Genomic DNA, 27,354 nt, shown 5'->3' on the forward strand with positions numbered 1-27,354 from the left:
GGGGGCCCGCTGAGAAAAGCAAGGAAGAGAGCCAGGTGGCCACTTCTGTGCGGACCCCTCCCAGCGCTGCCCTGCCTCTCCGCTCACTCACTGAGCCAGGTCTCTTCCCTCTGGGCCTCAGTTTCCTCCTTTGCACCAATGGGCTGGTTCTTCCACGCAGGGGGCCAGAGCAGATCCCTGGGCGTGGGGGCTGGGGAGGAGAGGGCACCCCCTGGGATGGGAAGCCCAAGCCCAACCTGGCCCAGGCACCTAGAGGGACAGCCCAGTCCTTCTGGGCAGGGTGAGCCCTTGAGTTGGAGAGCAGCGGCCAGTGAGGCAGGGGGTGCTGAGGGTGTGGCCAGCGGGGGTGAGGGCCAGACCCCAGGGGGAGCTAGGACGGGAGAGATGGCAGGAAGGGGCCCCTGCCTGTCAGCTCCAACCTCAGGGCAGTGCACCTCCAGAAAGATGCCCCCCACACCCCTCCCACTCAGACCAGCAACGGCTGAGTGCCATCACGACAGCCATCGAACAGGTAGGGAAACTGAGGCCCAGAGAAGAGGAGAGGCACCATCATAAGTGGTGCTTGCAGCGACCCCTCCTCTGGCCTTGGGGGTGGGAGGGGGCTGGTCCCAGTGGTGGCTGCAGTTTCCCTGCCGCTCCCCTAGGTCCGGTGGGGATTTCCCAAGCTGCCTGCCCCCCTCCCCCCGCCCCAGTCATGCAGCTGGGTGGGGCCGGAGAGAGGCGGGGCTGGCTGCGACACTCGGGGCCGGGGAAAGGAGGGTGTCCCAGGCATTGGGTAGACAGGGCTGACCCCAAAGCAGGGCTTGGACCCCAAAGACAGCCGGGGTTGGGTGAGGCCCTGCTCACCCCTCACTGGGGTGCCCTTGGCCTGCCCCTCCCATCCTCCACCGCCACAGCACTGCCTGCTCGGCCTTGCGCACCCGCTGCCACCTAAACTGGGAGGCTGCGGTTCAGACTGGCAGCTGGGACCCCGGAATCTGACGGAGCACCCCCTTTGGTCCCTAAAGGCTCCCGAATGAATCCCTTCCTCCACCCCCAAAAGCTGGAGGCCAAGGCAGGAGCCTGAGGGTGGGGAAGGGAAGTGGAGAACACACTTAGCCCCCGGGGCACCCCTGGGCCTCAGGGACCGGCAGAAGAGGCTGTTCTCCGACCACCCAGCCCGTCTTGCCCACCCAAGTCCCTTCTGGCTGGGTCCTGCCACTCCCTACCCCACAGGTCAAGGTTCCAGTGTGGTAGGTCCCTCCCTTGGGCTGGAGCAGGGGGCTACCAGGCTGCACTTCACACATCTGGGCTGGTCTAGGGGACAGGCCAGTATCCTGTGGCCCAAAGATGCAGAAGGTCCCTTCTGTCTAGCCACACAAGTGTGGCCTGTGGTCCCACGGCTCTGCCCCCTCTGGCACTGGGAAGGCCCTAGGCTCCCCATTCTCTGTCCCACACGGTCCCCAGGGTCACCAGCCAGGCTGTAGCTAAGCCCAAGCCTGGTCTTTGGCTGCTTTGGGGCCAGACGCAGAAGTCCTTGGGGACAGCTTCCCCCTCCCCCAGCAGCACGGCCAGGCTCCTCACGTGGTGGCCCCCCCTGCCCCGGCCTCCTGTTTGTTCACTGACAGACCCCCGTTATCAGCGGAGAACACACACAGGAAGTCCGGCTGGGAAGGGCCCATCCCAATCCCGATTTACTCGGATGGAGCATAAAAAGCCGCCCTTCCTCGCCCGGTGGAGCCTCCCTGCACCACGCCAGCTGCCCTCGCGGCCGAGAGGGAGGCTCCAGCGGCCGGCCAGGCGGGTGGGCCTCGGGAGGTGCCCCAGGGCGGCCAGTGGGCCCGAGGCCCCAGCGAGGGGCAGGGTCTGTCCCTGGCCTGAGGCGGCAGCGGTGGTGGCCATGGCCAAGCCCAGGCCCCGGCAGCATCAGGTACGGCAGGGGTGGCCTCGGAGGGGCAGGGAGCGGGCAGAGTGGGCTCCCAGCAAGGGTCTCACTGGCCCATCCCGCCGGTGCCTTCGCTGCTGCACAGAGAAGCCACGAGGGCCTCTTCGCCAAGCGGGGCCTGGCCGGCGGCCTAGTCTAGGTCCCAGTCCAGTCTGCCTGACACCCACACTTCACCCAGGGCCCCGAGACCCCTGGAAGGAGAAGCAAAGGCAGTCTGGTCCCTGCCCTTCGCACCCGCACCATCCGGCCCGGCTTCCCCAGAGGGGCCCCGGTTGGCAGCAAAGCTCAGCCAGGCTGGGCCCACTGGGAGGGGCTCGGCACCCCTCACTCCTCTGTGGAGACCCCGGCCGTCCCAAGGTCTGGGGGATGCAGGGAAGGGGACGGCCAGGGATCAGCCCTGGGGAGGCGCCGTGCACAGCGGGAGCACTGAAGCCTGGTCTCCTGCGCTACAGGCCCCAGGGGCTCCGGCCTAGGGACAGCTCGGTGGCAAATGGGCCACTTCTCTGCCCCACCTGGGGCCCTGGGGAAGGCCCCGTTGTCCTCTCGCTGCTCCACCCAGAGCAGCTGAAGCCCCCTTCCAAAGTTCCCAAAGCCACAGTGGGGCCCAGGGGCCCCATCTTTTGTGTCGTGCGCCCACACAGGACTCCCAAGGAGCCCACCCGAGAAGAACGCCCAGTTTCGGGTGAGAGGGCAGAAGGCGAGGCCCTCCCAGGTTGGGGCAGAGAGCACCCTGTCTGTCCATGGCCTCTGCCTGCCGCAGGCAGGGGAGCAGGCAGGTGGAAGGGTCAAGTGACCGCAGGGGCTCTCCCACCTAGAGTCCCCTCGGCCCCACTCTTAACTCTTTACTGCCCAGGGCCGGGTGAGAGCTGCCTTGCTTGGGCCCAGTGGGTCACGACACCTAGGAACCCCCCATTCACAATTACAAACATCGAGACAGCAGCTGCCCCAGCTGCCCCTCAGACCCACCTGCCAGGAGCTTCTAGGGCCCCTTGGTCTGGGAAAGGGACCGGGAAGGGGAGGCCTCGTTCTGGGGGCTCCTCTCCAGGCACCGGACCCCTCCTTTCCTTCAGCTCCCTGCACCAAGGCAGGCCCAAGTTGCGGCTCTTCCCCACTTGTCCGCAGGCCCCTCACCAGGCACCCGGCTTTGCAGGGGACCTTCAGCACCACTCGTGAGCCTCACACACCCACCGCCGACCTCGGCTCAGGGTGCCAGGGCTGAAGGCAGCCCCGTTTTGCAGACTGGGACTGAGGCCAGTTCCACTTGGGATGCGACTGGGAGAGGGGACAGGATGGGGGTCTGTAGGCCCAGTGCAGGCTGAGGTCCCACAACAGCATGGAAGGCTGGACCCTCGTCCCCTTCCCAGCGCCTGGACGTCAGGGTGCCTGAGACTCTGCCACGGCACCAAACCCCTCCCGTCTCTGACCCGCAGCCCCAGGCACAGGGGAGGCACAGGTGGCCCCCACCACCCAGAAGAGCAGCTGCCACCAGTGTCCAGGGGATGACGAGCTGCCCCTTGCCAGGTGAGTTCCAGCAGTCCTGGGTGCCCTGTGTGGTGGCAGCCTGGCCTGGCCCATACAGAGCACGTGTGACGTGAGCAGGGCCCTGGGCTCGGGCTTGGGTTGGTGGCAGGCCCAGCGCCTCACGCACCGATCACGGTGCGGTAACGACTTAACAACAAATTTGAGAGGAGAGGTGACCAGCCCAGGAGCCTCTGGTGGTGACCGTGGGACCCCTGGGGGCCTGTTGATTCACCTGGAGGGGCACTCTGTCTTGAACAGAGCAGTGACCCAGTGACCCCGGTGGAGGTGCCCGTGCCTGAGGGAATGCCAGGTGGGAGTGGGGGCAGGCCTCTCAACCTAAGGTGCCATGTTAGAGGGAGGCGTGGTGTCACACCTGGGTCCTATCTGGGCTCTGCCGTGTGGTCCCTGATGAGCACTGCGTCTCTGGGCCTGGGGGCCATGGTGCCTGCCCTGTAACTGCAGGCAGAGGTCAGCTCTAGCCCAGCGCCTGGCACCTAGCGAGCTGGCGGTTAGCTTTCACAGCCTGGGGGGCTGAGAGCTAGCAAAGGGGTCCTCACCGAACCCCGGCCCCGGTCGGCGTGAGCGCCCCAGGCGGCCTCCTGGCCCCTGGCAGCCTGGCTCAGTCCCTACTGCGGGGACTCGGGGAGGGCCTGAGGATTCACCATTCGCCGAGCAGGCTGGGGGTGCCGGCTCTGAGGCCGGTTTGCGTCAACCCTGAGTTCTAGCTGACTCACTGCCCGGCCTGGCGGGGAGCCCGCCCGCCACGGGGCCTCAGTTTCCCCATCTGCGCAATGGGGGCCGGGTGGGGCGCGACGGCCTCGGCCTCCTGCCCACCGGGGGCGGCCAGCCCACCCGGGACGGGGGCGGGGCTCCGGCGGGGCCGCCAGGTGGGGCGGGGCAGGAGGCGGGGCCGGGCGGGGCTCGGGGCCCCCACGGCGCGGGCCCGCGCGGCGGCGGCGGCAGCGGCGGCGCGTGCGCGCCCCGGATCCGGCGGTGAGTGCGGAGGCATCCCGGCGCCGGGCGGGGGGCGCAGAGGAGGGCGCCAGGTGGGGGTCTGCCGGCCGCCGGGCTGGGGGCGGGGGCGGGACCCTCGGAACCCCGGGGGCGGCGAGGGTGACCCTGCTGTCGCGGAACTGAGGGCGGCCTCCGGGCGACGCAGAGCGACAGCGGGGACCGGAGGAGCGCGGGCCGGGGCGCGCGGAGGGCCGCGCCGGGCCTGCAAGCGTGACCCCCGCCCGGGCCGGCGCGGCGGCCAGTCCGGAGAATGGGCCCGCGGCCTGGGAGACGGCTCCCCCTGCCGGTGCCGGGCGGCGCGGCCCTCCCCGCCCCGCTCCCGGGCCCCGACCCTGCGGCGCAGCCCAGCAGCCGCCCCGGGGAGTCGCGCTGCGCCCGCGCCCCCGGGCTGCACGGGCTGGTCGTCGGGCTCGCTCCGCCTGCGCCCGCCCCCGCGGGTCCCGCAGCCCAGAGCGCCCTCCCGGGGGGAGGGTCGGGGCAGCCCCGCGCTGGCGTAGCGCGTCGCCCTCCCCGGCGGGGGCTGCGGGCCGGCAGGTGCGGGCAGGGCCCGCGTCACGCTGGCGGGGACCGAGACACTGCAGCTTTCGGCCTGCGCGCGAGCTACCCCCGCGCCCGCTCCCGCCCAGCCGCCGCTGTGACACCGGGGGGAACGAGGTTCGCGGAGCCGGCGAGCGGCAGCGCCAGGCGGCCTCCGCCTTGGGGGAAAGCATGACTTTCAAAATCGAGTGTCTCCTCTTCTCCAGCGCGGTTCCCTTTCCAGACAGCTTTCCGCAGTCACGGCGGTGCTCTGCACGGCCACTGTGGAGGGTAGTGACATCCCCCCCAGGAGATCGGCCTCCCCAGGCCCAGGGGGGCTGTGGAGCTCTAGCACCCCTTGCCCGCCCCGGCGACCTCTTCCTTCCTGGGAGGGCCCATCCCCTAGAGTTAATCGTCCGCACCAGCTCTGACTAGTAGGATGGGCTCCTGCCCAGAAACTGCTGGGATGCCCCACTGCCCCCAAACGAAGTCCCAACACCTGAGCTGCCCACGTCCCTGCGCTCCCTCCCTCTCCAGCCCATGGCGGACAGGTGCAGAAAGCCCCTCCCCCAGCTGCCTCCCTACCCCGGGCGCAGTGACTGACCAGTGACTGCCCGTGCAAAGTGGGCGTCACTCTCCGCACGGGTGGGGCTTGGCCAGTGGGAAAGTTCAGTAACCACTTGTGGGTGTCACTGTGGGATGGACTGTCGGCACCAGACAGGCTTTGGGGACCCTGGTGGTGTCTGAGGAAACAGTCCCAGAAAAGGGGACAGCCTTACTCCAGGCTCCACCTCCCCATCTCCTGGCCCTTTCCTGCTGGGGACCCCGCAGGGCCGGACAGCCCACCTGGGAGGAGCCTGACCCTTTGGGGAGCACCCACGAGAGGCCTTGGGTGGGGCTCCCAGTGCATGGCAGGGAGATCCTTAGCTTCCTGGACCTCTGGCTGCACACAGGATGGGACCTGCCCCCCACCCAGTCCCTTCAGCATTGTCACAGACCATTAAGTCTGGGTTGGAGTCTCTCATATTTCCAGGAAGTGTCACTCAGCCTCCCTGGCCCCCACTCGCAGCCAGGAGGGGGTTGGAGACCAGCTCCAGTGATACCCCAAGGGGCTGCCCCATTGGCCCCAGGTGTGCACCCAGTGGGGCCTCGGCCCTGAGAGCTCTGGGCTATCTGCACATTTATGCCAGCCTGGGCATGACCCCCTCTTAAATGTATGCCACTCCCCTCTGGTGACCTCCGAATGTGCACACCCCATAACAGCCCCTGCCTGTTCAGCACCTGCTCGCGTGCCAGGCACCTGCACCCCAATGGGACCCCACAGCCGCCCTCAGACTCCAGCTCTGCCCACTGGTACCCCCGTTCACAGACTGAGAGGGACAAGCTCACCCTTCCTTGCTGTGACGAGGAGGACACCAAGGCCAGCTGGGAGGGAGGAACAGGTCCAGATGCAGGCCCACCTTCCTGGAGCCTCGGGTGCCCTTGGGTGTCCCAGACCAAGCCCAGCAGTTCCTGCCCCAACGGCTCTGGACGGTATTGCCTTTCTGCGGCCCCCAGCTGTTTGTGGCTGGCCAGGGGCCGGCCTAGCTCACAGAGGCGGGCCCGAGGGTGGGGAGAGCTGGCACAGCCCATGGGGGCTCCCCCACGGGCGAGAGGCCCCTGAAAAGCGGCTAAGCTGGGCAGGCATCGTGCACTGAGAGCATGGACCGCACCAAAGGCCTGGGCTGCAGGGGCATCTGCGGGGGCTCACAAGGTCATGCTGTGTGCTCCAGGCTGCCCAGAGGAGAAGGCCGTCCCCCCCGGAGACACAGGCCATGTGGGGCTCCCAGCAGCTGCTTCTGGTGTGGCTTCTGGTTGTGGGAGCGGGCAGCACCGAGCACGTCTACCGGCCAGGGTGAGCAGGGCAAGGGCCGCTGGGGGTGGGGGTGGGGCTAAGAGCCCTCAGCCCTTCCCTAAGGCTGCCCCGGGACTTGAGGGGTTCCCCGTGGGGCTCCCTGGCTGACCTCCAGCCCCTACCCCCACAGCCGCAGGGTGTGTGCTGTCAGGGTTCCCCAGGGCCCCATCTCTGAGTCCTTTGTGCAGCGTGTGTACCAGCCCTTCCTCACCACCTGCGACGGGCACCGAGCCTGCAGCACCTACCGGTGGGTGCCCTGCCACCAAGCCCGCCCAGCCCCGGCCCCCCAGGGCCAGTCCCCCAAGGTGCCCCATCTGCCACACATCAGCCTACCTGGCGGTGGCGAACTCTGAGCCCTGAGATGGGAAACCGAGGCCAGGGCGGTGAGGACTTGCTGAGATGGACTTCCCCAGGTTGGCCGCCTGTGTCTCAGCGGTCTGGGTGTGAGGATGTCACATCATCACCTCCAGCGCTAGTCTGCGTCCCACACCGTGGCCCATCTCAGAGGGCATCACGCCAAAGGGCCTGCCCACGTGCAGAGGGTCGCCCAGCCGTCTCACCCCTCCACCCTGGGGCTGCTCTGCGCTCTCTGGCATCACCAGCTGCAAGTTCTTACTCTGGGATGATGCCTGACTCCCTGCACCTGCCTGTGGCCCCGGCAGACACGTGGAGACTCTGCGATGTCGATGTCCGGTCCTGCCCACGTGAGGGGCGCTAGTTCTCAGCCGTGGGCGGGGTCCTCGTTCCTGGGTGTGGGGCACTCCGCCTCCTCCCCTGGCCCAGAAACACTCGGGAGGCGGCACCTGGTAAAGCCCAGACTCCTGAACACCCGCTGGGGGAGGGGATCCAGGTTTTGGGACACATGAGAAGCACTTGGCTTCTCAGAGCACCCTTAGCCTCCAGGAGCCCAGAGCCCAGGGTGAAGCAGCAGGCGGCTCTGTCATGACCCGCCACAGCCCTGGCAAGACTGTCCCTGGGCCCTGTGGTAGGAGGCTCAAGGCCGGGGCCGTGTGCAGGCCTGGGCACTGCCCCTGTTGCGTCAGCCTCGGCTGGGGCTTCCTGCCGTCCTTCAGGGTCCTGCTCAGCACCTGGGTGCAGTGACTGCTGGTCAGTGACCCTGAGGTGCCATCCCTCAGGGAGAGGACGTCTGGGGACACATTGGGGTGACCCTGCCCAGAGAGATGGCTCCAGGTGCCCAGGAGGCTGCAGGTGGGGAGGGCGTGCCGCCCCTCTGAGCTGCCTGCCCGCCCCACAGAACCGTCTATAGGACCGCCTACCGCCACAGCCCAGGGCTGGCCCCCACCGGGCCTCGCTACGCCTGCTGCCCCGGCTGGAAGAGGACCCCTGGGCCCCCCGGGGTCTGCGGAGCAGGTGAGGACAGTGGCCCTGCAGCACCCAGCAGCAGTTAGGAGGGACACCACCCCAGACCACCTGCATCACGTCCACTTCCTTCCTCTGTAACCCCGAGCAAAGTGCGTCCTAGCTGCTGAGTACCCCTTCCCTGGCTGCCACCCCATGGAGCACTGGGGACCCTCTGAGTTAGTGACTGGCCTCCCCCACCCGCAGCAGTATGCCAGCCGCCATGCCAGAACGGAGGGAGCTGTGTCCAGCCAGGCCGCTGCCGCTGCCCTGCAGGATGGCAGGGTGACACCTGCCAGTCAGGTGAGCTGGCTCTGCCCTCTGGGGAGGCCCTGGGATAGGCCTCCTGGGCACCTGCTTGCATGTCCCGGGGTCACTGCTGGCCAAAACGGTGGCCCATCAGCAGGTGTGTCTTCAGGGGGTTCCATGTGCGTGGGACCCCTCCTGCGTTTGACACCCCCATTTCCTGCAGATGTGGACGAATGCAGCACTGGAGGGGGCAGCTGTCCCCAGCGCTGTGTCAACACTGAGGGCAGTTACTGGTGCCAGGGCTGGGAGGGGCACAGCCCATCTGCAGACGGTACACTCTGCCTGCCCAGGGGAGGGCCCCCCAGGGTGGCCCCAAGCCCCATGACAGGTAACCTCGCCCCCTTGCTGCTGTGTCTGGCTTGGGGAGCAGGCAGGTGGGTGTGCACCACCCTGTGGCTCTGTGGTGGGCGCCGGGCAGCAGGGGTGAGCCAGGCACTCAAGCTGGTGGGCGGCCGTCACAGGGTGGAAGGCAGGTGGGTCCCCGACACGGTTTCTCGAGGGCTCTGGCGGGAGGGCTGCCCAGGGGCCTCATCTCAGCCAACAAAGTGAAAGGCCCCACCCTGGGGTCCCGTCCGTGTGCTAGCTGGCAGCCTGGAAGACGCACCTCTGCTGGTGACGGGACATTATTACTTTTGGTACGCGCTGTGACACTTCAAACTCGTACCGTGAGTAATAATGCGCCGTTGGCAGCCCAGCACCAAGCGCACAGCTCAGAACTCGGCTCGGACCACCTGTAGTGCAGCCGGGACCCCAGCACCCTGGGACAGGCGGGGCGGGCTGCCTCTGCCCAGAGCCACACAGCTGGAGGTGTGGGTGGGGGCAGGGCCCGAGACCCCCCCCAGGCCAGCTCCTGGTGGACAGTGGGGTTGGCCACAGGCCTGAGACTGTCTCCTGGCTCTGCCCTTATGGCTACAGCCGTGGCTGGAGCCAGCCCCTCCAGATGAGAGGCCACGGGTGTGGGGGCACCAGCCCCCTCACGCAGGCCTGGCTCTGCCCTCAGGAACGGACAGTGCAGTGAAGGAGGAAGTGCGCCGGCTGCAGTCGAGGGTGGACCTGCTGGAGGAGGTGAGGCCAGGGCGCAGGGACTTGGTGACAGTGGGTGGCCAGGCCAGGGCAAGGCCTACCACCTTCCATGGTCCCCGGGATGCGGCTCCGACCCCCAGGACGGCTGTGGGGTTCACTGGGGGTCTGTGAGGACCTTGGCCCCAGGGGGTTTCCTTGCTGCTGACAGCCCAGGGGCCCTGCCTGGACTCCACACCTGGCAGGGGCAGTGGGCCATTGACTGGGACCCCCAGGACAGGAGGAACTGAGCTTGGCCTCCCCCAGGCCCGGGGCTCACCCCCTGCCTCTGTCCACACAGACAAAGTGCTCTTGCCAATCTTCCCACTGGCCACGGCCCGGTGACCCCTCCTAATTCCTCTGCCAGGGACCCCAGGTTGGGACACCCCCAGCCCCGTCCCAGGCCTTCTGGCACGGCAGCCCCTCTAGTGGGCACCTGGAGCCCTGCAGCTAGGCCCGTTGCCAGGGTTCTTAAATTCTCCGGGAACAGAGAGGGTGGGTTGCTGGCTACAGGCCACACCGCCTTCCACACCCCACAGAAGCTGCAGCTGCTGCTGGCGCCGCTGCACAGCCTGGCCTCGCAGGCGCTGGAGCACGGGCTCCCGGACCCCGGCAGCCTCCTGGCGCACTCCCTGCAGCAGCTGGGCCGCATCGACTCCCTGAGTGAGCAGATCTCCTTCCTGGAGGAGCAGCTAGGGTCCTGTGAGTGCCAGTCACGCGCCCAGAGCACCTGGGAGCCTGGGACCCCCGCGGGGCAGGGTGGCCACAGGCCTGGAGCTGTGACCTCTGACCTGTGACCCTCATCCTACCCTAGGCTCCTGCAAGAAAGAGTCATGACTCACCTGGCCAAGGCCTGACTCTCGACCCAGGCCGGACCGAGCTGCCTGCCCTGGCAGTGCCGGCAAAAGGCGAGGAAGGGCCCTCTCCTCTCCTCTCACTCAGGAGGCTCCCGGGACTGCGGCACGGGGTGGGCCTGGGGGTCTTCTGTGCGAATCCATCCCAGCAACCCCGACAGCTTCCCAGGGCCCTGGGCGGCGCAGGGACGGTCCGAGGCTCCCTGCCCAGAGCCAGGGACCCATGGCAGTCACTGGGCTGCCTGTCTGGAGGCGGCAGCTGGGTTGGGGGGGACCTCTGCCCTGGTTTTTGTCAGAATAAAAACGAGACTTGAGTTGCTGTGTCAATGGATGGATTGGGGGCCTGGGAAGAGGAGCCCCCTCCACCTGGCCCTGGGGACCGTGCGCTCCCCTCCTGGCCACTCCACCCAGGCCCACTACCAAGTGCTGGCTGGCAAGGGGGCGGGGGAAGAGGGCAGCCGGCAGAACAGGGAGCAGGCTCCAGGGGCACCTCTGGGCTTGGGTCCCCCATCTCCAAGAGGGGCCAGAGCAAGTGGATTCTGGGAGCCCACAGAGAGTGCCTCCCCCATGCCATCACGCCTGCCCACTGATGGAAGTGTTAGGGGGACAGTGCGCCCGCCCCTGGAAGGGAGCTCTGTGCAGGGATGGGGGTGCTTGCACCTGGGCCCCTGGGGGGCAGCTGGCCCCAAAGCCTGGGGGCGTGGAGGCGGCAGCCCGGAAGACAAACACACATCCCTGGTCAGAGGCCTGAGGCAGCCCCGCCCAGCGCGAGTGACCATAGCATGCAGGCACTTCCAGAGTTCCTTTATAAAAAACAGCGAGTGCAATACTGACCCGCAGGTCCTCGGGGCTGGTGGAACAGCAGACCCCACTCTGCGGCCCCCTGGGGTCCAGGGTGCATGCGACCAGGAGTCCCGACCCCCACGAGCCCCTTCCTCTCCCTGAGGGCCTGATGCAGGCCACGGCCTGGACCTAGCATCTGCCTCTGCCCCCAGCGGCCCCTGGGCAGCCGGACCTGGGCACCCAGGCTGGCATGGGGACCTGCTCAGGCCACCTGCAGGCCACAGCCTCAGGCCTGGTTTTGCATCATCGGAGACCCTGGAGGCACACGGGGGACGAGTCCCTGCCTCAGAGCCTGGAGGGTCCGGCTGATTCTCCTGGAGGAGACGTCAAGTGCCTGGGTCTGAGGTCAGCGGCAGAAGGGGCTTCCTGCTTCCGGGGCCCAAATGAAAGTCGGGGGAGCCAGGGAAGCCAGACACAGTGACATCTGGCAGCCTGGGCAAGGATCCCTGTGCATTCTCCAGCCGCCTTCCTCCTGCCCACCCTCCCCCAGGTCGGCCCCGGCCTGTGGCCCAGGCTACTGGGCTGGCTCGACAGCAGGCCCTGCGGCGGCCCTGTTCTCCTGGGGCATCTTGGATATGTGGAAGAAGGTGCTCCTCATGGCCTGGTAACAGGTGTCCACAAGCGTGGGGATGTCTGCCTGGGTGAGGCCGCTGGTGGGGATGGCGTCCAGCACCTGCACCGTCATTGTTCCTGGGTGGGGGCGGTGGGCGTCAGCGGCCTGGGGCAGCCTCTGCTCTCCCCCGGCCGCCCTGCCCCTTCCCTGGGGAGCTCTGACCCTAGCCCCCTGCTGGCCCCCGGCTTGTTTTTAATTGAGGCAATATTGACACAGCGAAATGCACAGCCCCTGGCATGTGCTTGGTGGGTTTTGAAAACTCCATACCCCTCTGTGACCACTGTCCACCACACAGAATGTGCCCCTCCAAGAACGTTCCCTCGGCCCGGCCCCTCTCTGCTCAGCCCCTGCCACTGTGTGCCTCCACCTTCCACTGAGGGTTAGGGGCTGCGGGGTCTCGGATGTGGGACAGAGCTGGCTCCTCCCCACCACCCTTCAACCTTTGACCCCACCTCCTCACAAGGGGCCAGGGCACTGAGTCTACATGGAAGGAGCAGAGGGCCCAAGCCCATTGGCCAGCGCTGGGGCGCCTGGGAGGCTGCTGGCCCCGGGATGCCCTGGTACCACGTGCCCATGTGGGGAGCCGGGACACACGGGCTCATCAGCCACCCCCCGGGCTGTGTGCACAGCCCATCCATCTGTGTGCACTCAGGCATGAGGCCACCTTCTTGGAGCCTCAGTTTCCACCCACCTCACAGGGCCACTGGGAAGGGCGAATGACAGGAAGCAATGCCAGCCCGCAGTTGGGACTCTACACTGGCTGGTTCGTTCATTCATTCATTCATTCATTCACCAGATGGTTACTGTGTGGCAGGGGTTTGGCCTACAGCAGCCACCCAGACACAGGGACGATTCTGTCAGGGGCTCAGGAGGGCCGTGATGAAGGACCGGGCAGGGCGTGTGCCCAGGGGCACGTGGTGCGTACCTGAGGTGAAGAGCTTCGTCCTGGTGTTGTAGAAGGAGGAGAAGGAGGAGTAGACCACGGGCAAGATGGGCACCTGCGGGCAGGGAGACGCGGCACCTGACTCGGGCCCTCACCCCCAGGCCGAGCGTGGGGCCCCGCCTCGCCACCCGCCTGCCCCACCTGGGCTGGCTCCAGCAGTCCTCGAAGCCCTGCCTCAGGGCCTCACCCCTGACCTCTGGAGCCTGGGCAGCGCCATGCCCTGGGCGGCCCAGCCCGCCTGAGCTAGCACATGTTTGTCGGGCTCACGTGTGTCCCCTGCTAGGCCATAAAATTAGCTGGGGAGCAGGGCTCTGTCCAATTTAGCTGGGAGAGGTCACCAAGGACTTCCCTGCCCTGCCCCGCCTTCCTGTCCTCTCCCCACCCACAGGGAGGAGGCGGCAGCTCTGGCCCAGGGAGGGGTGGAGCCTGCTGTGTTCCTGGAAGACACTGGGGTCAGAACCAACAGGAACAGGCACCTGGAGCTAATCATTAACCCAGGCAGGCAGGAAATGTGCCCCTCTGCTGGCCTCTCTCTCCTCTCCAGAACCTACCCACCCGGCCCCTTCCCCTCCCTCCTCCCACGGGGAAGTGACATCACCCCAGGCCCAGCAGGTGTACTCCCGCATCCAGGGCCCCAGAGAACAGGGGGTGGTTCCTGGGCAGAGCTGGGACCAGAGCCCAGGACCCCCACCCTCCGTGGCCGTAGCTGGGAGCCCCCAGAATGAGGTTCCCCAGGCCTGGCGCAGGGCGAGGCCACCTGTCACAGGGGGACAAGCTGAGACCCCTGCCCTAAGGCCTGACCCCAGACGACGGCTCTCCCTAGCACAGTGGCAGGGGTGGGACAGGTACTTGTCACCCACCAGGAGACCCCACTCCGTGGATGGAGACACCCCAGCCTCTCCCGGAATCACCCCCTCCCGGACACCCCAGGACAAGCTGCACCCCTGGATGCTGAGGACCAGAAAGGCCTGAGCGCAGAGGCGGAGCTTGCTGCTCCTCTACCCAGGTACACGAGCGCCCCACACCGAAAGCCCTGCTCGTCCAGACCCCCACCCCAGCCGGGAGCCGCGATCGAGAGCAGCGTTGCCCCACCAGCCTCCTGCCCTCGCCTTTTACAGCACCCACCTTGGGCAGGCCACCCGCCGGCCACCTGCAAAGTTGGGGCTAGAGTCCAAGAGCTCAGGTGCCCACCAAGTGCAGCCGGTCTCTCAGGCCCCCGGCCTCACCGCTCAGAGTCGGGGAAGGAAGGGCTGCCCTCCCTGGTGGGTCAGGGGACCAGGAGCTGGTGGAGGCCCTGTCCCCTCTTAGTGGCAAGTCCCTGAGTGCCAGAGGCCCCCAGCCAGACTGGGCAAGCACCCTCAGCCTTAAGCCAACCTGGACCTGCTTCCCACCCACTGCCCACCCCATGAGGGCAAGGCCTGGCCTACCTGGGCCTGGATCGCCAGGTAGAAGGCACCTTTCTTAAAAGGCAGCAGATCGCCGTTGTCGTTGCGTGTGCCCTCGGGGTAGATCCACACCTTGAGCTGTGGGGCAGAGAAGAGCTGCTGCTGCCTGGGCTGTGCCCACAGCCCCGGGGAGGCCAACTCCCTCCCCTCCTAAGAAACCCCACTTCTCCGCAGACCCAGCTGCTAACAGTCTGGCTCTTCTGCATGCCGTCTGCAGACTCCGGGGCAAGTCACCCCCGGCCCAGCCCCAGGCCCGGACTCACGTTCTCCCTGACCATGCGCTCGCCCAGCTCGGCCATCATGGTCATGGCGGTGCTGGAGCGCTGCCGGTTGATGAAGTGGACGCCCCCGAGGTACATGACGAGGCCCACGGGGCCCAGGTAGAGCAGCTCCCGCTTGGCGATCTGCACGCAGCGCTTGGGGAGGACCTCCATGAGGCCTGCCGGGCACGGGGGAGAGAGGACGGGCTTGTGCCCGGACTGACCCCAGGCCTGGCTGGAATCCCCCCTGCCCCCCGGCTCTCTGGGCAAGTTCTCTTCCTGCCCCTCGGGGGTGCTGAAACAGAGCTCCTGGCCGTGAGGGCATGGCAGACCCTGTGTCCCGCCGGGCACTGCCAGCCTCCTGTTCTCGGTGCCCAGCTCAGGGAGGCCTGTGGCTAGAGGAACGCACAGGTCCCCTGCCTGCGTCAGGCCACCCCCTGCTCATCTGAGCTGCCCCTGCCACCCTCCACGCTCTCTGGGCGGAGCCTTCGGCCCCTCCGCCAGACCCCCACGCCCGGCCTACCCATCATGTCGAGGATGCTTTGGTGGTTGGAGATGATGACACAGGGCTGGTCCACGTCCAGCTTCTCCTGGCCCTTCACCTTGAAGCGGAGGCCGTACACGTACTTGAAGCTGCGCATGAACCAGCTGATGATGCTGAGGGCAAGAGGACAGTGCACTGAGGTCCCGGGGCCTGAGCCCGGGACGGGGGTCAGTGACATGCGGTGGAGAGAGCCCTCCAGCAGACAGCCCTGGGGGCCTGGCTCGCCCACCCGCAGGCCGCTGCCCTGCCTCAGTCTCCTCAGCCTGTCAGGCAAGCCTCTGGAGGTCGGAAGGTGGCATACGGGAAGGCGCCCACTCCTACTCCCCAGGGTCTGCCCGGCCTCACCCAACACCCCTACGTGCTCGGCCCTCCCAGAGGGGTGCACCCAGCAGCCAGGTGGGGCCCCGGCCGGAAGGCGGCTGGGCTGGTTCTCACCCAGGTGGAGCCCAATCCCTGCACCCCTGCGGGCGGGGGAGGGGGGAGCCAACACACCCTGCGGGAGACCAAGCAAGGTGATTGGCTGTCCCCCTCTCGAGACAGGGTTGAGTCAGGAAGAAAGTGTCAGTGCCAAGTGGAGACCTTTGCAAGGACCAAAGTTTGTTTCCAGAACGTCGGGAAGGGCCACCACCGAGGGACTCCCGGACGGATACCGCAAGGCGTTGCTCTCACTCCGTGCCCTCCCGCACACAGGCCTCGGGCTCCCTCTTTTCAGGAAGCAGCAGGCGAGGACGGCTCGGAGACTTGCCTGTGGCCACACTGAGAGCAGGCGCAGAGCCCGCACCCCTCGGGTCCAGCGGCCGGAGCCCCTTCACCCCGGCAGCCCCACTCCCGGCAGGTGGCCAGTCTGCATGGGGGCTGCCCTGGGCAACCTGCGACCTCGAGGAGGCCTCAACCAAGCAGCCAGTAACGGTTGGGACCAGGCCCGGGCAAGGGGCACCTCAAGTCTCTGCAGCAGCCCTGACCCTCCCAGGACGTCCCAGGCACTGGCCAGGCCAGAGGAGTGCAGGGAGGAAGGGTGGCCTCGGCCCGGCGGCTCTGCCAGGACACCTGCATATGGGGGGTCAGCCTGCAGGGTGACAGAGCCCGATGGTGTGAGCTCCTGGCAGGACCCCTGGGGCCCCTCTGTCCCCTGCAGTAGGCGGGGCTGGGGGATGTGCTGGGCCACCAAGCCTGCTCCACTCTCCACACAGAGCAGCGCGGCCCCCACGCTAGGCAAGAGCCCCCCTTGATAGCGATACAGCTAAGTAGCTGCCCAGTCCCGGAGCTTCCTCCAAAGAGCAGAGACTCAAAGCCCGGTCCTTCACCCAAAACCAGACTTTTTGTGTGTGTGTGTGTGAATTGTGGTAAAATACACAAAACAAAATTTACTGTTACCACCATTTTTTTTTTTTTTGAGACAGAGTCTCACTCTGTCACCTGGGTAGAGTGCAGTGGCGTCATCGTAGCTCACTGCAGCCTCCAACTCCTGGGCCCAAGAGAGCCTCCTAACTCAGCCTCCCGAGCAGCTAGCTGGGACTACAGGCACAGCCACCACACCCGGCTAATTTTTTTATTTTTTTTTTTGTAGAGACGGGGTCTCGCTGTTGCTCACAACAATCCTCCAGCCTGGGCCTCCCAAAGTCCTGGGATTACAGGCGTGAGCCACCGCACCTGGCCCCATCTTCACCATTTTAAAGTGCACGGTTCAGTGGCAGTACGCACATTCGCACTGCTGTGCGGCCTTCACCACCATCCATCTCCGTAACCTTCCATCTTCCCAAACTGAAACTCTGTCCCAGTGACACGCGGACTCCCCTCCCCTCCCCCAGTCGCAGCCCCCACCTTTCTACTTCCCATCTCGAGACATCTGCTGACTCTGGGGCCCTCCTGCAAGTGGAACCACACAGGATCTGTCCTCTGTGTCTGCAGACCAGACTCCTAACCAGCTGCACCTGTCACAGAACCTACCTCTGGTGGGAAGGTCAACTCCCAGCACCCATGTTGCAGATGGGGAAACTGAGTCTCGATGAGCCACCCTTCCCTGGATCTGGAAGCCCGGGCCCCTCCTCACATCTGCCAGCCTCAGCCAGCTTGGGGCATCTGTCTCCAGGCCAGACCGGCCCACTGTCCCCCTCCCCCTCAGAGGGCAGGCCCTGGTGGGCAGGTCCTGGTGGAACTGGGAGAACCTGCCGGGACAATTGCCTGCTATGTGGCTGTGTGGCTTCCCTCAGAGTTTCCATCCGCGAGACCTCGCTCCTTGGACCACCATGCCAACTGAAGGAGACCATCGAGGCAGGCGATTCAGAAAACGGATGAAACATAGACGTCTACTAAATAAGGAAAATCACCCAATCGCATCGCCAAGCACAGAAATGCAAATTGAAACAAGAAACTGTGTCTCCATCCTTCCTACTGGCACAGATTGAAAGGCCTGATTACAAGCAGTGTCGGCCAGGACGCTGGGAGCGCGGCCAGCCACTGGCACAGGCTGCCACAGAGACACGGGCGCTTCTGCAGGGCAGGTTCGTAGCCCAGCAAGAGCCCGAAGACACCTGGTCAGTCTGGTCTCACAATCTTGTTCCAGACGTTGGCCTACGGCAGCAGTGACAAGGTCTGGAGAAACTCCAGTGTGGTCTGAACTAGGGAAATCTGAAAACGCCTCGATGTCCAGCTCAGGGACGGGCAGAGCAAATAAGGGTCCCCGTCACCTCAGGACGAGGAGGAGAACACGGAAGATCTGTATTTAGTCACCGCACAGGACGTGCCCACGACTTACAACAGTGACCACAGCAAACTCACCTGCACGCCCACCCCTCAGTGCACAGGGAGAAGGCTCGGGCCGTGTCCGGAAATGGACAGTGGTTCTCTGTGACAACAGCATTTACCAGTTTCCTTTTTTCTTCTTTGTTCATTGCGGTAGAATATACACAACACAGACCTGGTCGTTTGAACTGTCTCTAAGGGCACAGCCCGTGGCATTACTGCAGTCACACAGCCACTTCCGTCCATCCCAGACCTTTTCTCTCTTTTCGTTTTACGCTGGACTGCCGCAATGTGGAAGGGATTGGTCGTGTCCTGTCACGTTTTTTAAACGGTAAAAGACACTGTGCGTAAACCCTGTCCCCAGCAGGCGGCCCTCAGTGCTCAGGACAGACGACGGGTGGAGGTGGCGTGGGGCAGCCGCTCTCCATGACTGTCCACGTCACCGTGCGCGCTGCACAGCCGGCCTGCAGGCCTGGGGGCGGAGGTGCCTCCTGAGAGCAGAAAGAGCACGGAAGTGTCCTCAAGGGGACACAGCATCACCTGCAGGTGGCACACATGGGACCACCAGATTTTCCTGCCTTTCGTGTCCTGTACCGCCCAGGTTTTCTGTGGCAATGGTGGGAAGTACACACTCTCACGTCACACATTTCCACAAGGGGAAATGGCACGCGCTGAGCTCTGCAGACACGTCTGGGAAAAGCTCCTAACCAGAGGCAGGAACAGAAATGCCACCCCCGGCCCATGCCCGGCCTCTGCGTGACGTTTGTCGTGTCTGGTTCCGACAATCATCCCACAGGTGGGTATGGTCATTACACCGCTCTGCAGGTGAGGCAGGGAGGTGACTCGCCCCAGGTCACCCGGCAGGGACGCAGGATGGGCCTGAGCCCCCCTCCTTTCCAGGGCCGGATGGAGTTGCTGGGCAGAGGGCACAGAGCCTTCCAGACCCCAGGATGAGAGGCCACCACCCCGGCTGGCTGAGGAGTCTGCTCCGGGCTGTCCCAGCAGGAAGCTCAAAGTGCCCAGAGCAGCCAGCCAAGGCTTTGTCCTGTGTCCAGACACCCCACCTCACCTGATTTCTCCTCCTGGCAACCACAGGGGCCTGGGGGGCAGCCCTGTCCTCTCCCCCAGAAGGAGCCAGGGCCCCAAAGTTTGTGGCAGGTCTCACTGTGGCCCCATACCCTCCAGCCCTAACTCCACGCCGTGCGCTCCCCGCCACCCCAGGGCACCTCAGCAGGGGGTAAAGCTGAGGTCACCTGCAGCCCAGACGGCCCCAGGATGGGCAGAGGGCCCAGCCCAGTGTTCCGGAAGCACTGCTGCCTGCTGCCAGGTGGGTGAGAAGCGCTGCACCGTGAGGCACTCGGCCCCTGGAGCAGCCCGAGGTCCCTCCCTGTGCTGCTGGGCCTCTCTCAGGAGCCTCCCACTTAACCCTGGGCCAGGACTGCCATCTCGAACCAAGTGCCACAAATGGCACAGACTCTTTCGGGGTCTGCAGGAGCTTGGCCCCAGGACACTGGGGCTGCTCCCAAGCTTGGGCTCTGGCTCAGACTGGGACTGCGGTCCGGGCTGCCTTCCTCCCAGCTGTGACTCTGGGCAACACACTTGACCTCCCTAAGCTCTTGCTCCAGGTGGCCGGGAGGTGGTTCAAGGCCAGGGCCCAGGCTATTGGCCCAGCCGTCCCCATGAAGGCCACTCTCTGACCCTTGCCCTCAGCTCCTGGTCTTGGGCTGGGGCTCTCTCAAGAGACCCAGGCAGCTGTGGGCCAAGGCCCATGTCCTCAGCCGGATCCCGCGGGCCAGGCCTGGGCTCTGCTCTCATTTAGAGCAGCTCTGCTGGCACGGGGCACCCAGAGCCACCGATGGCACTCGGGGCAGGAGGCCCCAGCAAGGGGAGTTTTCCGACAACTGTTACACGAGCTGGAGCACAGGGGGTGACAGGTCCTTGGGGGTGGGGGGCTTGTGCAAACACCTGCAAGTGTCCAAGGAGGGGGCGAAGGCCGGGGCATGAGGAAGAGGAGGGCCTGCGGGGAGGCAGGGCCAGGGAAGCCCTCCCAGCCACTGCTAAGAACAGGAGACGCCCCGGACGCCAGGGCTCAGGAGAGTGCCAGTTTCTGGGCCTGCGGGAGGGAGTCTGTCCCCTGTGACACCCCAGGAGAACCAAGGCCCCAGAGCAGTGACGAGGCAGGGCTCCCTGGTGGCGCTGTGCCTCGTGCATCTGTCAGAGGACTCGGGGCCACACCGTGGCTGGCAATTCTGACTAAGAGGCTGAGTTCCAGCTTCCGACCTTGACCGACAGACAAGTCCCCTGGCCGCTGGGGCCAAAACAAGCCCATTTTCCCTTCCTCGAGGTTCAGTGAGGACACCCTTGCAGCTAGGGCTGTCGTGACCACTGGGTCCTGCCCTCGAGTGGGCACAGAGCACAGAGTCCCTCGTGGGGGGGGGGGCCGCCCTTTCCTCTCCTGCCACACGGCCGCACCCTGGGCCCCGAGGATGGCGGGGCAAAGGACTGGCTGCAGGACACCGGCACAGGAGAAAGTAAACTCTGTCGTTAAGCCCAGTTAGCACGTGCCTGACCCTGTGGCTAAGCCCAACTCTACTACACGCAGTGCCTCTGGTCTTTGCTGTCCTGTCACACGATGGAACAAGGGCATCTGTCCCTGGGGTGAGGAAACGTGACCTGTAGTTCCACCCTAGCCCTGCACACAGGGGTGGACACCACCAGCAGGGGTCCTTGGTCCCAGCCTCCCAGCCTGGCCCCAGGGAGTCTGCCTGCGCTGTGCTGTTCCCATCACTGTTCCTTACACACTCAGGACTCTAGTCCAAATGGCAAAGGCCCCCACCTGGAACCCCGCGGGAGGGGCCAGCCCCAGCCATGGCAGTCTCAGCTCGGGGGGAAGATGGGAAGTCGGGGGGCAGGGTGCACAGTGGGGCCGCCCCCCTAGACCTCAGGGCCTGCTGGAACACTCCGCCCCAGCCCTGCAGCAGCCCCGGGGCTGCACCCTCAGCCTCTATTCCTGGGCTGGGCACAGAGGACAAAGGAAAGCAGGTAGTTTGGAGTCACCCTCAGTGGGTTCGAATCTCAGTTCTGCCACGTCCTAGCTTGGGGACCTTCAGCGGTCACCCTCTCCTCCCTGCACCACCCCCAGCCTTAGTTGCAAGTTGCATCTCCTTGTCTGTAAGATGGAGCTCACGACCAAGGTTGCAAGGTGCCTGCAGTGCCACAGCAGGTACAGATGGGGCCTGTCCCAGGCCACAGGGGGCCTGAAATGAGGGGTAGGCACCCTGTCCCCAAGCAGCCCCTTCTCCCTAGCTCTTCAGTCCCCATCCTCCTGGTCCCTTCCCATTCTCTGCATTTCTGAACCCACCTCATGGCCCCACACTTGGGGAGACCCCTTAGCCTTGCTGGGAGTCGCGGGTGTCACCACAGGGGCCCCAGGACCTGGGGTGCGGGGGCAGGAGGCTGTGGAATCCTAGGCCTCCCCCTCAGGCCTGCCCCACCCTCCACCCCTCCCTTCTCCCTGGGGGACACCCGTGCCAGCAGGAACAAAGCACCTGCTGTACCCACATGCCAACAGGAACAAAGCAGGTATGTCCCAGATGTTGGCGCTGCCAGCGGCGGACGGGGTGCCAGGAAGGCCCCATCTGAGCACAACCAGAGCCCCCAGGGCCTGAGCAGGACACCCTAGCTGGCCAGAATCTCTGGGCTGAGCAGGGGACAGGGTCAGTGGGGCAGGAGGGCTGGAGGTAGCCTGCCCAGCCCGCCAGGTCCCACCACCAATTCTGATTCGGCCCCTGGAAGCAGCTTTGAGGTCCAGGCAGAAGCCATGAACGGCAAGTCGGGCCTTTAAATGCAAGGAAGGGACTTGTAAAGTGGCGCCTCTGGCCTGCTCGCAAGTGGGGGACCCACTCCAGGGTCTCCTAAGTCAGGGCAGCCCCCTGCCTGCACCCCAGAAAACAGCAGGCCCAGCATGCCCTGCCGGCCTCGGAACCCGCCATGCCATCCCCTGGCCTGGGGCCGCCTGAACCCACTGGGGTCCCCCCTGCTCTGGAGCAGCAGGTGCTCAGTGGAGGCTCCTTCCAGGGAGATCCCAGGGCCCTAAGCTCCTGCCGCCGCCCATGGGCCTCCGCCGCCTGCCCTGGGGCGGAGCGCAGAGGACGGCCCGCTTCTGGAAATAGGCGCTCCCCACTCCGGAGGGCTCTCTGCTTATGAAGCCTGCTACGAGCCAACACCTGGGCTGCCCTGGAACCTGTGCTCCCCCGGACACTGGCCTGGCCCCTCTGGATGGCACAGGGACAAGCCACCAAGAACACACACAAACGTCTTATTGAACACTCACACCCAGCCCTCTGCGCCGAGTCCTCACACCCCACAGCACCACCATCCCCCTGTATACCTGGGGCTTCCTGGGGGCTCCCTGGGAAGCCACAAGTCCCTGAGGCTGTCCTAGGGGACCCATGACATATGGCCCAGTTCCAGTAGTAGCCTGCCCCAGCCACTGGCAAGGACAGAGATGGCAGAAGGCCAGGAAACTCTCATCCACTGCCCTGTGACCAGAGGAGGAGGAGGGGACCTCAGGGACCACAAGGGCCCCACACCAGTCCACGCCAAGAGTCCATGGCAAAAGCCACCAGCTGGGCTGTCCAAATGGGGCAGAGAGAAGCGCAGCAACAGCCTGGGGGGCAAACAAGGAAAGAGGCCAGGAAGGGGCCTTCTCTTAGCCACCCCCCCCCCCCCGCCGCAACTTCCCACTGTTCTGGGCAACCCCACCTAGCGCTACCCCCGCTCCCCGCCTGGCAAAGCCAAGTCCAGAGGAAACTTTCAACCACTGCCCCCTTCTTTCCCTTTGCTAGGAAGCTGGACCCCAGGAGCCCCCAGCCCTTCCCCTGCTTCCCGAGAGGAGGAAGGGACAAGAAAGAGGAACCTGCCACAGCGCCTGGGCACAGGTGCATCCATCACCTGGCGGTGGGCAGGAGGGAGACGGAGAGAGGACGACGGGCGCCCCCATCAGGGACCCTGGGGTAGGTCCCCACCGTCCCGGCCTCGGTTTCTCCGCGAACAGGGCAAGACTGAGACGCTCTCAGCTCGGCCGGCCCCTCTCTGGGAAATCCGCCCGCCGCCCGGCACCCCGCTGCGGCCGCAGGGACGCGACGACGCGAGAGACCAAACAAGTGCCCGGGCGAGGGCGCGGGGACACTGTGACGCCGGCTCCCGGAGCCCCCGCCCGCCCGCGAGCCCGAGAGCGGCGGGCGGGGCAGGAAGGAGGGAAGGGCAGAAGAAAGTTCGGGAAGCGGAAGCGGACCCCGGCCCGGCCCTTGCCTCATGTTGTCCACCGTCCGGCCGCCGTTGCGCAGCAGGCAGACGGCCGACGCCACCACGGACACGACGAGGCACAGCGCGCAGTACAGGGCGACCTTGGCGTAGAAGCGGGTCACGCGGCTCAGCGGCAGGAGCAGCAGCAGCAGCAGCAGCGGCGCCGCGCTCAGCCAGAGCCCCAGCTCCATGGCGCGCCCCGCGCCCAGCCCGCCTGCCCGACGCCGCGCTCCGCCCCGCCGAGCCGCTCCCCTTATTGCGAGGCGGCGGGGCGGGGCGCCGGGTGGGGAGAGGCGCGGGGCCGAGGCAGCGCCTAGGTGCGGCGCCCGCCCCGCCCGCCACGCCCCGGCCCCCTCCCCCCACCCCGCCACGCCCCTCCCCCACCAGCCCCCGGCGCCGCCCTGGGTCTCCCACCCCGGCCCTGTCCCGGGGTACTCCCTTCCCCCAGCCCAGTCGCTAGGTCGCTGAGGCTCTGGCCATGCTCCCACCCTGCGGCCGTCGAGTGGGGGGAAGCCTGCCTCCACTCTGGCGCTGCCCCCCACGGTCTGGGCCTCCTTGTCCTACCTGGTGTCCCCCAGCCTCAGGCAGCCCCTGCCACCTGGGGCTGGCTCCAGGGCCCTCAGGAACCACAGTTCCCCAAGGCCGTGTGAAGGTGGCCCAAGGACTCCACCACCATGCCAGTCTGGTCACCACACAAGGCGGCCCTCAAACTGCTCCCGAGTGGCCGGTGGACCTGGCTGGCCACTGGAGGCCTGGCTCTTCTGGTTCCCTCGCCCGACTGCGAGGAGACTGAGCTGGTGCTTTGGGACCTGGTGGGGCAGGAGGGGCAGGAGGGGCAAAAGTAGGCAGATGGGTGAGTTTGGGGCGGGGCTGAGGGTGCCCAGCGCTGGGTGCCGGGAGCAGAGTGTCACCAGGGACGCTCTGGTGCAGGGCCGGTGGTGGATGTCAGCTCACGTCAGCTCTGCAGCGGTGCCAGCCTGGCGAGGCACAGGTGCAGCTGGTGCTCACTTGGGCAGGGGCACTTGTCAGCCCTGGTCCCCACCGTTCCACAGTCACGTGCTCAGAGAACAGCTTGAGACTGTGAATCTCACTTTCCATCCCAGCAGGAGTCTTCTCCCGGAGGTCTGGGCCCCTGCGTGTGCCGCGGTCCATGAAATGCCCACACCTGCCTGGCATTGCTGAGGGCCTTGGGAGTGTGTTATTGACCCCTTGTTTTTCCAGGTACTGAGGTGACCTGTTCCTAAAATATGTCAGGGAATATGGTAACCGCCCCCACACACACAGCAAGTTGTACTGAGTACAAAGTGAAGCACAAAAGCTTCGCTCTTCAGGTGAATGGCAGGGAAGTGGGGTCCCCTGCGTGGGCCTAGCAGCCATGAACAACGTGCTCTGATTTTCGAGAAGGCAGAGCATCTCCCCCTGGCCTCACACCTGGGGGCATTTACGATAAAACCTGGCGGGGCACCTCCCGTTCAATCTCCTTCCATAGCCGTCCCTGCGTCCGCATCCGCAGCAACAGCCTGGCTGCTTCTCTCCTGGAACCGGCGCTGCACCCCTGCCCAGGCCCGAGACCCCCTTGGGCTGTGTCCCATTTCACCGCCTCCCCAGTTCTGTCCTCCTTTGGAAAAGGTTGAAAGAAAACGTCCACTTTGCCTCCAAAGAGGGGAGGAGGGGAGGCTGGGGCTGGGAAAGGCGGGGGAGGGACAGCGCTCTCTGAGAGTCTTCGGAAAACACTCTTTCAGTGCATTAATGTAGGCTGCGTTTGGGGAGCTAACAAAACTTTGTCCCAGAAGTGAAGCCCAGACAATCTTCTGGGCTGGCAGTGATTCTGCTCTAAAATTAATGCTTCTCAGCTCAGCAGGGCCGGCACGGGTCTGCTGTTTATCCCCAGTGTGGTGAAAGCAATGGGAACGTGGTCAGCTGGGTTGGGGTGGCCGGCATCCTGTCTGACCCCTGGAGTCCTCTCAGCCACCAGGGGCGGGGGGTTGGAGGTGGGCTGGTGGTGGAGTTAGTGGCCAGGCGGCCAGCCCAAGGACAGCCAAGAGCCCTCCTGGGCATTTGCTGGGACCCAGCCAGACAGCGCGTGACACCAGGTGACACAGTCAAGGCTGAGCTGCACCACCTCCCGAGGCCTGCAGGAGCCCCAGCCCAGGGGAGGGGAGACGCCGCGGGGTGAGCATGAGGCCGACCCACTCGGCTGCCCCAGCACCCATGGCCTCCTCCGCCAGACTGGGGTGGGGCACTCTCATCCTTGTGTTTCTCTTGGGTTGGATGGGGCCTGGCGGACCGGCCAGGCTCGCCAAGTCCGGGAAGCAGATTGTGTGGCCCAGGAAGGGCTAGCCAGGAGGGGCAGGGTGGGGCACCCAGCCTTTGAAATCCAGTTGGTCTGGCTTTAAATTCCAAGCTAGGCAATGTGCTGGGGCCTCAGTTTCCTCATCTATAAAATGGGGATGCTTGCCTCACCTTGCTTTGCATGGCCCAGAGGAAACAGGCTGCTGGGTGGCCTTGCCCCCTGCAAACCTGCCCAGGAGAAAGGGACACAGGTGGGTGCGTGGGGGGCGGCGGAGCCAGGGAGGGAGAGTGCTGGCCCCACCGGGTCAGGGACCGTGTGGTGGGGAGGTGGCCAGCCGCACCAGGAAGAGCCCGGAAGCCCGCTCCTTCTGGGGAGGTCAGAGCGCAGAGGCTGCGCTGGGTGGGGCCAGCAGCACGGGAATTGGGTCTTCGTGGAGCCAGGCGGCCTGGGGCTCTCCGGCGGGCTGTGCCTGGGCTCTTGGGGGCGTACGGCCAGGCACGATGCCATCACTGCCACCTGTGAATAAAGCAGCCTGTGAATCTTTCATGGGCTTGTGCTTAAAAATAGATGAGGTGACGCCTCTGGGCCGGGTTCCCGGCCGCTGTGGGCAGGGCAGATCCACACTCTCCAGGGTGGGGGGCCGGGGGAGGGGTGCTGGCTTCGGACCCGTGGGCCCAGGCTCAGGGGCCAACGGAGCTCTGGAGTCACGGGCTGGGGTGGGGGTGAGGGGCAGCGTGACACCCTGCGGGTGTCCTGAGAGGATTTCTGGGCTGAGGGGCCAGAACAAAAGTGGCAGAGATGCCAGGGGGCGGGGAGACGCCACCATGAAACGGAGAGAGGGGACAGTCCAGAGGGGAGCAGGTGCCGCCAGGCGGGGGGCGAGGGCCCCTCTCTGCAGCTGCCCTCCCCACCCAGAAGGGCTGTGCCACACCCCCCTGACACTTGAGTCTAAGTGACACAGGGCAGGAGCAGGACCTGGGGCAAGAAGCGTGGAGCACAGGCAGCTCCTCTGGCCCGGATGTCGGGGTGACTCAGGCCTCAGGTGCTGTCTGCAGAGCTCACACAGGAAGACGGAGGCCCCGAGGGTGAGGGGATGTGCCAGGGGCAGCTGGTGCCACGTGAAGCGCCCAGAGTCAAATCTGGGCACCCAGCCCCCGCCACGTGCCCCTCTGGGCCTCAGTCTCCTGTTTGCCCAAAGGGGATGATGACATGGTGACCTGGGGCGTTGTGAGGATTAAAGGCCTCCAGCTGGTGGTGACAGAGATGCCAGGCCTGGCCCTGGCATCCCCAACTCTGTCAGCTGCACTGGCCACTCCCAGGCCAGCCCGAGCGGGCAGGGCGGAGGTTGAGCGGGCAGCCCTTGGCATCACCCCTCGGCTCGGCTGCTGAGGGGCTGCCCTTGGGGCCAGGGTCTCACAGGTGCCAAGCCTGGCGCTCACCTGCGCTGGCCTCCTCTGTCCTCGCCTCTCCCCGCCAGCAGGGGAGGGTCCCAGAGCACAGGGCAGTGGGCGGTGGAGCCTCCCCACGCAAAGCCCCCATCCTGGCCCCAGCCCGGCTCTGGTCTCTGAGTCTCCCTGGGCCTCCCCCGTGTGGCCAGCTTTGGCGTAGCCGTAGCCGCCCCAGCTGCACTTGTAGGGAGAGGGAGGGGGGCCGGGGGGGCAGGGAAGGCACTGGGAGGGCCTGGTCTGCCAGTCAGGCCATCGCCTCCCTCCACCCTTGCCCTGCATGGCTTGCCCGCCGCAGCCCCGGAGAGCAGCCTGAGTCCCCACTGGCCACTGAGCCCTGGCCTGCCACGCGCCTGACAGCCCAGCCTCCCGTGGCTCCGGCCCGGCATCCGCAGCTCCGCCCGGCAGCACCAACCACGGGGACTCAGATTCCCCCAACCTCGAGAGCAGTTTGTCACCTCGGGACAGA

At 65.9% G+C, this 27,354-nt stretch overlaps 2 protein-coding genes across 9 annotated transcripts in view; one reads left to right on the forward strand and one right to left on the reverse strand.

The window, feature by feature from the left end:
- Positions 1-1,666: 1,666 nt before the first annotated feature.
- EGFL7 (EGF like domain multiple 7) lies at positions 1,667-10,764 on the forward strand. Of its 6 annotated transcripts, none has more exons than XM_045563936.1 (9): positions 3,357-3,445; positions 6,748-6,869; positions 7,000-7,116; positions 8,125-8,240; positions 8,436-8,531; positions 8,701-8,865; positions 9,538-9,602; positions 10,136-10,298; positions 10,411-10,764. In XM_045563936.1, the coding sequence occupies exons 2-9, from the start codon at positions 6,790-6,792 to the stop codon at positions 10,431-10,433; spliced, it is 825 nt and encodes a 274-aa protein (XP_045419892.1). In that variant the 5' UTR covers positions 3,357-3,445; positions 6,748-6,789; the 3' UTR covers positions 10,434-10,764. The 6 variants fall into 6 exon arrangements, with proteins under 6 accessions (XP_045419897.1, XP_045419892.1, XP_045419894.1 ...); XM_045563938.1 differs by lacking the exon at positions 3,357-3,445 and adding an exon at positions 4,415-4,438 and having other exon boundaries at positions 8,439-8,531; XM_045563935.1 differs by lacking the exon at positions 3,357-3,445 and adding an exon at positions 4,416-4,438.
- A 474-nt stretch (positions 10,765-11,238) lies between these two features.
- AGPAT2 (1-acylglycerol-3-phosphate O-acyltransferase 2) overlaps positions 11,239-27,354 on the reverse strand; it is a 41,665-nt gene continuing 25,549 nt past the window's right edge. The window contains exons 1-6 of one of the 3 annotated variants that reach the window (XM_045563932.1): positions 23,154-23,374; positions 15,078-15,211; positions 14,558-14,733; positions 14,277-14,372; positions 12,832-12,904; positions 11,239-11,983 (exon numbers count right to left, since the gene is read on the reverse strand). In XM_045563932.1, coding sequence (XP_045419888.1) covers positions 11,808-11,983; positions 12,832-12,904; positions 14,277-14,372; positions 14,558-14,733; positions 15,078-15,211; positions 23,154-23,338 — 840 coding nt within the window. In that variant the 5' untranslated portion in view covers positions 23,339-23,374 and the 3' untranslated portion in view covers positions 11,239-11,807. Of the gene's footprint in view, positions 11,984-12,831; positions 12,905-14,276; positions 14,373-14,557; positions 14,734-15,077; positions 15,249-17,876; positions 18,086-23,153; positions 23,375-27,354 lie in introns of those variants that run through there. The other 2 variants (XM_045563934.1, XM_045563933.1) reach the window with 2 other exon arrangements.

The sequence above is a fragment of the Lemur catta genome, chromosome 10 (assembly GCF_020740605.2).
Source record: "Lemur catta isolate mLemCat1 chromosome 10, mLemCat1.pri, whole genome shotgun sequence".
Lineage (NCBI taxonomy): Eukaryota > Metazoa > Chordata > Mammalia > Primates > Lemuridae > Lemur > Lemur catta.